Below are 7,748 nucleotides of genomic sequence, written 5' to 3' on the forward strand. Positions count from 1 at the left end.
ACGCGTCCTTCGTCGTGGAGCGCGCACGTACACCGACGTAGTGAGCTGTTTATGTCCAGCCTGGAGAATCTCTGCTGTGACGTGCTGTAGTTAGCGCTACAGTGTGTACGTTAAATGAAATATTGTAGCTAGTTCAAAATCGTGTCGGAGATAATATTACATCATTTTGAAATATCAAAAACTCATTTTTCCCCAAGAGGGCCCACGCGTAGTGGCACCCCAGCCGAGGCCATCATGGATTACCTATAGTTCAGTGACTTTTACCAGAGATTGTGACAGCAGGGATTGGGACTAGAGACTTTGTTGCTACTAGCTAGCAAAGCTAGTTAACGTTACATAGCCAAACGTTTTGAGCCAACGTTACTACGGTGACAGGTATATGCAAATTCTGGACATATTTTTTGTGTGTCAGTTGATTTGTTTTCTTCCTCGAACCATTAGCTTACTTTATAACGCTACATGTTGTGTGTATCGTTAGCCTAGAGTTAACGTTAGCCCTGAGTTGACGTTTGCTGCTAACTGTGTTAGCTTTTATATGCAACTATAGTTATTGCCTAAATAATCACACAGGTAACATTAGCTGACAAACACATCCAAACTCCATTTATTTATTTCGCTGTATACCAGAAATTTGCTGTTGGAATTTCACACACACATTACACCCACATTACACACACACACACAGACTCACTCACTCACTCACCCACCAAATGACAAATAATATTGCAGGGCTGCAGAACAAAGACTAAGACGCAGTTATCAAGGCTCAATCTTGTCCAGTCCATATCTACTAAGTGGTTTCTAACTTGTATGCTCAGCTTGTAAAATGTTGACGTGTAGAGTGACAAGAGTTAAGATTTTATTTACTCAGTAAGGTTTGACTTCTCCCAGCTGTGATCGGGCTGAGCCAGGCTGAAGTTCCTTGTGTCTGGACTTTGTTGTCTCTTCTCACAAGTTGTTGTTTTTCTGGCTGTTTATTTATTAGAGTCTTGGATTATTTTGAGGTCCTTGGGAAATACTCCTCAACGCATCATGGCTCCCAAAGACATCATGACCAATTCCCATGCCAAATCCATCCTCAATGCCATGAATTCACTTCGCAAGAGCAACACACTCTGCGATATCACTCTGAGGGTGGAGAACACAGATTTTCCAGCTCACCGTATTGTCCTGGCCGCCTGCAGCGACTACTTTTGTGCCATGTTTACCAGTGAGGTAACTGAAACTCTTCATTATTTTTAGTGTTCCATGCTTGGCCTGAATACAAAGAGGGTTGTTGAATTCTTTGCCTCTTCTAAATGTGTTACCTATGGCATGACAGAAATAAGTTAAGAGCATAATGGACTCTATTCTCAGGAAAGGAAGGCGCCCCGGTTACACTTCAGGATATGATCTGTTTATTTTAACCAATTAATTTGACTCCGCTCACCTCTCTATTTTGGTCTTTCTGAGAATCACTAAGGCAACGTTTCCCATTATTAATATATATCTGACTATGGTTGAGTCTCATGCTTAAAAGACAATCATAAGAGAATTGCTAAGGGATTATAATTAATCCCTTAATGTTGTGTTCCTTGCCGTCACACCTGTATGTCTCTGTTGTTGTGGCTCTGCAGCTAGCAGAGAAGGGGAAATCTTTTGTCGACATTCAGGGGCTCACTGCATCAACAATGGAGATCCTGCTGGACTTTGTCTACACAGAGACAGTGCTTGTTACAGTGGAGAATGTACAAGAACTGCTTCCTGCAGCATGCCTGCTGCAGCTCAAAGGTAAGTTTAGAAGTGCCTGCTGTAACCTGATTTGAATAGTGCGTGCTGAAGGCACTGAAGTATAATGTGTAAAAGAGGCATGGCACCAGCTTTCAAATGAGTTGTCTGCAGCATTTTCAGCTCTGGATTGATGTGCGACTCTCATGATTTGGCTGAATTTGAATGATACATGTGTACATTTACAAATGTATCTTTGTTTTCCTCAGGGGTGAAAAGAGCATGTTGTGATTTTCTGGATAGTCAGCTCGATCCCTCCAACTGTCTGGGGATTCGGGACTTTGCCGAGACTCACAATTGCCTTGACCTGATGCAGGCTGCTGAGCTCTTCTCCCAAAAGCACTTCCCTGAGGTGGTTCAGCACGAGGAGTTCATGCTGCTCAGCCAGACAGAAGTTGAAAAGCTTATAAAATGTGATGAAATCCAGGTAGGAAAACTGGATCTCTTGAGGCATTGCCCTTTTCGATGTTATTGTCAAGTGTGCTGTCAGGCTGCTTGGTCTGTAGTTGTTGTGTATTGTGGAGCTGTGCCTCAAGCACAAACTAAATATGTGCATGGAGACACCTGAGATCAGTCTGTAATAATAATGGTTCTCTGCTCCCCAATAAATCTATATACCTGCAGCAACTCTCAGGGTCAGAGTTAGTGTTAAGATGCCTGAAAAAATTGCATGATTTTAATAGTGTGAATTATAGTGTTTGACTTTCACAGCTTTCATATTGTGCTACAAACACCTGAGAAGGAAAAGAAAAAAGCAAGTACCAACTTGCTGTAATCTCAGTTAGTGCCCCCCCACTCCCAGTACCTCTCACTTTTGTGGATTTGGCTGACAATGAAATTGCAGAGAAGGAAACCTGATTTAAGTTTGCCTTTGTGCTTAGGAAATTCCTGTCTCTAACCACACGCGTTGCTTTGTGAAAACATGGTTATTATCACATGATGATTTATAGATCACCAAATCACTCAAAGGATTCTTCCTGTCATTTTTGTTGTTTTGAAAATTAAGCTAGACCATGCATGTAAATCACAGGCACGCATCATTTGCCCTCAGTACAACTGCTCTTTGTAACATCTCTCTCACATGAAGAATTTATTGAAAGAATTTGTTGTGTGCTTTACCTTTAGTAGGCTGCACAGTTTACTGTTAACACTAATGCCACATGAACGTTTTTTTTTCTATGTAACAAGACTCACAATTACTGAAGTAATAATTATGTGCTGAAAAATAGTTAGCTAGTTGCATTCTTGTTTAACTAATGAATATTATCCCAGATCTATCAAATGCAGTTGTCAGCTCATTCTTTAATAATAATGTGTGAATTCAATTTCTTTACTTAAGTTATAATTCTTATTATATGCTGTCTGTATGTAGGTGGACTCAGAAGAACCTGTGTTTGAGGCAGTGTTGAATTGGGTCAAACACAACCGGAAAGAGAGAGAGCCATATTTACCTGACATGCTTGAGTTTGTTCGAATGCCTCTGCTGACTCCCCGCTACATTACAGATGTCATTGATTCTGAGGTGAGCCAGACTGCACACTGGAGGCTGAGTCCCTCCTGACAGTTATTGTGTAATAATACATCTAGCTTCCAACAGAGAATTAACTTTTGAGGTATTCTCCACAGTTACCATCCCAATTAAGTTATGTTTTAACATGTTCCAGCCACTCATTCGGTGTAGTCTACCATGTCGAGACCTTGTGGATGAGGCCAAGAAATTCCACTTAAGACCAGAGCTGAGGAGTGAGATGCAGGGCCCACGCACACAAGCTAGATTAGGTATGAGTCCTGTTCTTAATAGCAATTTAGCTCTATGAACTCCTCCCATATACCACATTTGTAAACCACATTGTTGTTGATATAAAACGGTAAAGTTATTTATGATTCTTTTCAGGTGCCAAAGAAGTCCTGTTGGTTATAGGTGGGTTTGGCAGTCAACAATCGCCAATAGACATAGTTGAGAAATACGATCCTAAAACTCAAGAATGGAGCTTCCTACCTGTAAGTATTGAATATTTGCAATAGCACATTGTGATTTTTCTGATCTTAGTGCAGTTGATTGATCCCCGGCATGCCCTTTACAGAACATTGCACGAAAGAGGCGTTACGTGGCCACGGTGTCGCTCCATGACCGAGTGTATGTGATCGGAGGCTACGATGGTCGGTCGAGGCTCAGCTCAGTGGAATGCCTGGACTACACAGCGGACGAGGACGGCGTTTGGTACACCGTCGCCACCATGAATGTACGGCGTGGCCTTGCTGGGGCCACAACACTCGGAGGTAAAGGATCTTCTGCCGGTGCCAGAATGGTCAGAGGTTTATCCAGACAGAATTACCGCCTTTGAATGTTTTCTTATCTTTCATAAAAGTCAACAGTGCATTCATTTTGTTGTGCATTCTTTCTTATTTGGCCCTCAACAGACATGATCTATGTTGCTGGAGGCTTCGATGGCAGCCGGCGTCATACCAGCATGGAGCGATACGACCCGAACATTGACCAGTGGAGCATGCTGGGAGACATGCAGACAGCCAGAGAGGGAGCGGGGTTGGTGGTGGCCAGTGGACTTATATACTGTCTAGGTAGGAACAGATATGTGACATCGCAGTCTATGTTAGCTTTGACACATTGGTTCAGATTTAGAAAATATTGTAGCTTGTCCTGTTATTTATTCACAGGTGGCTACGATGGCTTAAATATACTGAATTCAGTGGAGCGGTATGATCCACACACGGGGCACTGGACAAGCGTTACACCCATGGCCACCAAGCGGTCAGGTAGGTTTAAGATAATGAAGAGGAATTATATATTACTAGGCAGCTTACTGTGTGCTGTTTGATGGTACTGTTTATCTGACAGGCCTCTATACTGTTTCTCTGTACAGGAGCTGGTGTAGCTTTGCTCAATGACCACATCTATGTGGTAGGAGGCTTTGATGGCGTTTCACACCTTGACTCTGTGGAGGTGTATAACATCAGAACAGACTATTGGACCACTGTAGCCAGTATGACCACTCCTCGATGTTATGTGGGAGCAACTGTTCTCCGAGGACGACTCTATGCTATAGCTGGGTAAGTAATGGTCCCGTGATCACCTGCCGTCTGTTGCACCGGGCAGTTCACATGTAGGCTAGTTTGAGTGTAAAATCTCACTAAGTCTGAGTTTACATATTGCTAATTTTAATGGTCACAAGTTAACTTAAAAAAAAAAAAGTCAACTTAGAACTCACGCCTACCTCGTCCTAGGTGTAAAGTATTTCGCAAAATAGCCGTTACATGGAGCATTGATTTGATAGATGGGAAAACTTACTGCAGGACTCGGAGGAGCAATTACAGTCCAGTTTACGTTGGCAACATGAAATTAGACCAGAAACAAAACCAACAGGAACCAAACTGCAATTTTAGCTAGCTAACAATAAAATACATAACGTTTTTCCACTCTATTAGTGATAAGGAGAATTGCAGTAGGCCTAACTACATAGCAGGGTATGGGAGACAAGCTACAAATTCATCCTCATATTTTATCCGAGATAACGTACCTGTTTTATGACAAAGTTTATCCTATTTTTCTCTTGCTATCATGGAAGTTAGAAAACTAAATGAGGCTACCGTTAATTAGGACATGAGAAATTGATTTTGGCACGCATGTTATTGGCCACTGAATGGAAAACATCTCTGTCTGCAACAATGTTTTGGTTAATGGTTCCTTTACACTAAGATGTAGGCCTGCGTTTAGTCTCCATGGTGCAATTATGCAAAGATACAGCTTTAGTGTGAAACTAACTAGTTTCAACGTAACATTTAATTTAGACTTTACACCCTAACTTTGGAGCGAACACACATCCAGCTATTTATAGGCAAATCCCAGTACAGTAATGCACACTTGTTTACGTTATGCTTTTATTGTTATATTCTTTTAAGCAGCATTTCCTTGTGGAGTCATTTACTGTTGTGATGTGATGCAACTAAAACCCCTCTCTCCCACTGTATTTCACAATCTCTCTACCTCACTCTGTCTCGATCTCTTTGTAGTTATGATGGGAACTCTCTGCTCAGCAGTATTGAGTGTTATGACCCAGTTATCGACACCTGGGAGGTCGTCACCTCCATGGCCACACAACGCTGTGATGCAGGAGTGTGTGTTCTACGAGAAAAGTGATCTTTGCCAAGAACAAGAATCTTAAGAAGACGACAAGTGGCGAAGAGGACAGGCAGCTAGACTTTGTTAAAATGCCACTACAATGGAGCCACAAAGGGAGATGTTTGGTCGCCAGTATGCAAATAGCTACACTCAAAAACTATTGATTGCAGCTGTTTGTGCTGCTCTCTCTACCAGACGGTTAAACCTTTGCAACTTGGACTGTGCAACAGAGATTCAGCCTCGCCGTGGTAGACTCCAAGGAATCCATCACCACTTGCATGACTCTCTTCGGTGGTACTTGTTGCTGTCGTTACCTGTGAGATTATTTTTTCAGTTTGTCTTCAAAGTGCAATATATTTCTACTTGTTGGGGAAAAAAATGAAAAGATGGAGCAGATTTAGACTCCAGCTGCTGCTATATGCCTTATGCCCTTGGCCTACATCTAACAGAGAACATCCGTGTTGCCTCCCATTTTGACTGTGATGATTGTTACATTAGCTTGTTATCAAGTATAATCATTTGGCATTTGCAAGGTCATTAATGGGTCAGTAATTCAATCCCTTTTTGTAATTCTTTCTGTATAAAGTGCTTTTAGAATCAAATCACTTTAATACAAACGGTTTACTACTTGTTATTGCTCTCAAAATAGAAAATATATTTAGAGATAAATATTGTTTTAGCAAATGACTGAATTGTACCATTTTACTCCGCTTATTTTGTCCTCTTATGTGATTGTTGAGATCTCAAAAGTGAAAAAAGGCAAAATAATGAGTATGAGGTGCATGTGATTGTCCTCAGCTTATTCATTTGGACATGTACATGTAAGTCATCAAGTCCTAAAGTCACTGTTGCTTGGGAAGTGAATAAACATAATGAGAAGTGATACATTTTATCTGTGTCAAGTCTCTCCAGTCCATTAACACCTGTTTAGTGATGCAGAGAGAAAAAGTGCCCCAGCCTCTTACGCAACAACAGCTGAGTCAGTAGCACTTCTGCCGTCAAAGTGATAATTTATTTACATCTGTTTCAAATGTTGGATTAAACTCTATTCTCTGACTCCAGAAATCCCATTGTACACCACTTGACAAGGTGTGCTTTAAAGATTTTAATGGACCAACCACTCAGAGCAACTGATTACCTGTTTCCTATGGCTCCAGAGCATAAACAGTATGTCCACAAGCCATTGCAATGCAAATCATGGTTCAACTTCAATGTGCACTGTACCGCACTTACTCTTTTCTGCAGTGGTGGAAAGTAACTAAGTACATTTACTCAAGTACTGTACTTAAGTACAATTTTGAGATACTTGTACTTTACTTGAGTATTTCCATTTGATGCTACTTTATACTTCCACTCCACTACATTTCAGAGGGAAATATTGTACTTTCTACTCCACTACATTTATTTGACAGCTTTAGTTACATTTTAGATGGAGATTTGACACAATGGATAATATAACAAGCTTTTAAAATACAACACATTGTTAAAGATTAAACCAGTGGTTTCCAACCTTTTTGGCTTTTGACGTCTTACAAAAAGCAGTGTGTAGTCGGGGTCACATTTCAGATGTCTATGAGTTAACAGCTCCACCAAATAGTGATTTTTCCCACTAAACCTCACATGGTTTCATTTCAATAAATGTTCAAATGATCCAATATTTCAGCAAAAATCAAAGATTAGAGAAAAAGTCCAAAAACTGAAAACAGATTTGTGTATCAGAACTTTGTTTTTTCTTCTTTCCTCTCCCATTTATCATCTCACGACCCCTCAGATTTATCTGGTGACCCTTTGGAGGGGCCCGACCCCTAGGTTGGGAACCACTGGACTAAACTAGCTAACTGTA

The 7,748-nt window shown here is 41.0% G+C and overlaps 1 protein-coding gene across 1 annotated transcript; it reads left to right on the top strand.

Annotated features, from left to right (window-relative positions):
• Positions 1-114: 114 nt before the first annotated feature.
• LOC139666578 (kelch-like protein 12) lies at positions 115-6,782 on the top strand. The gene is made up of 12 exons (XM_071545858.1): positions 115-375; positions 986-1,215; positions 1,617-1,770; positions 1,977-2,194; positions 3,140-3,289; positions 3,432-3,546; positions 3,662-3,768; positions 3,852-4,047; positions 4,189-4,347; positions 4,444-4,542; positions 4,650-4,836; positions 5,797-6,782. Exons 2-12 carry the CDS (start codon positions 1,033-1,035, stop codon positions 5,921-5,923), a joined length of 1,695 nt encoding a protein of 564 aa, XP_071401959.1. The 5' UTR covers positions 115-375; positions 986-1,032; the 3' UTR covers positions 5,924-6,782.
• The last annotated feature ends 966 nt before the right edge of the window (positions 6,783-7,748 follow it).

Source organism: Centroberyx affinis, unplaced genomic scaffold (genome assembly GCF_046629955.1).
Source record: "Centroberyx affinis isolate AG114_WGS23_722 - 3 ecotype Tasmania unplaced genomic scaffold, CSIRO-AGI_Caff_v1 ptg005062l_1, whole genome shotgun sequence".
Classification (NCBI taxonomy): Eukaryota; Metazoa; Chordata; class Actinopteri; order Beryciformes; family Berycidae; genus Centroberyx; species Centroberyx affinis.

Excerpts from the sequence above, each read along its gene's own strand:
- LOC139666578 (XM_071545858.1), top strand. The coding sequence starts at position 1,033 with ATGGCTCCCAAAGACATCATGACCAATTCCCATGCCAAATCCATCCTC. Across the intron at positions 1,771-1,976 it reads ATGCCTGCTGCAGCTCAAAG|GGGTGAAAAGAGCATGTTGT; the intron begins GTAAGTTTAGAA and ends TGTTTTCCTCAG. Across the intron at positions 2,195-3,139 it reads TAAAATGTGATGAAATCCAG|GTGGACTCAGAAGAACCTGT; the intron begins GTAGGAAAACTG and ends GTCTGTATGTAG.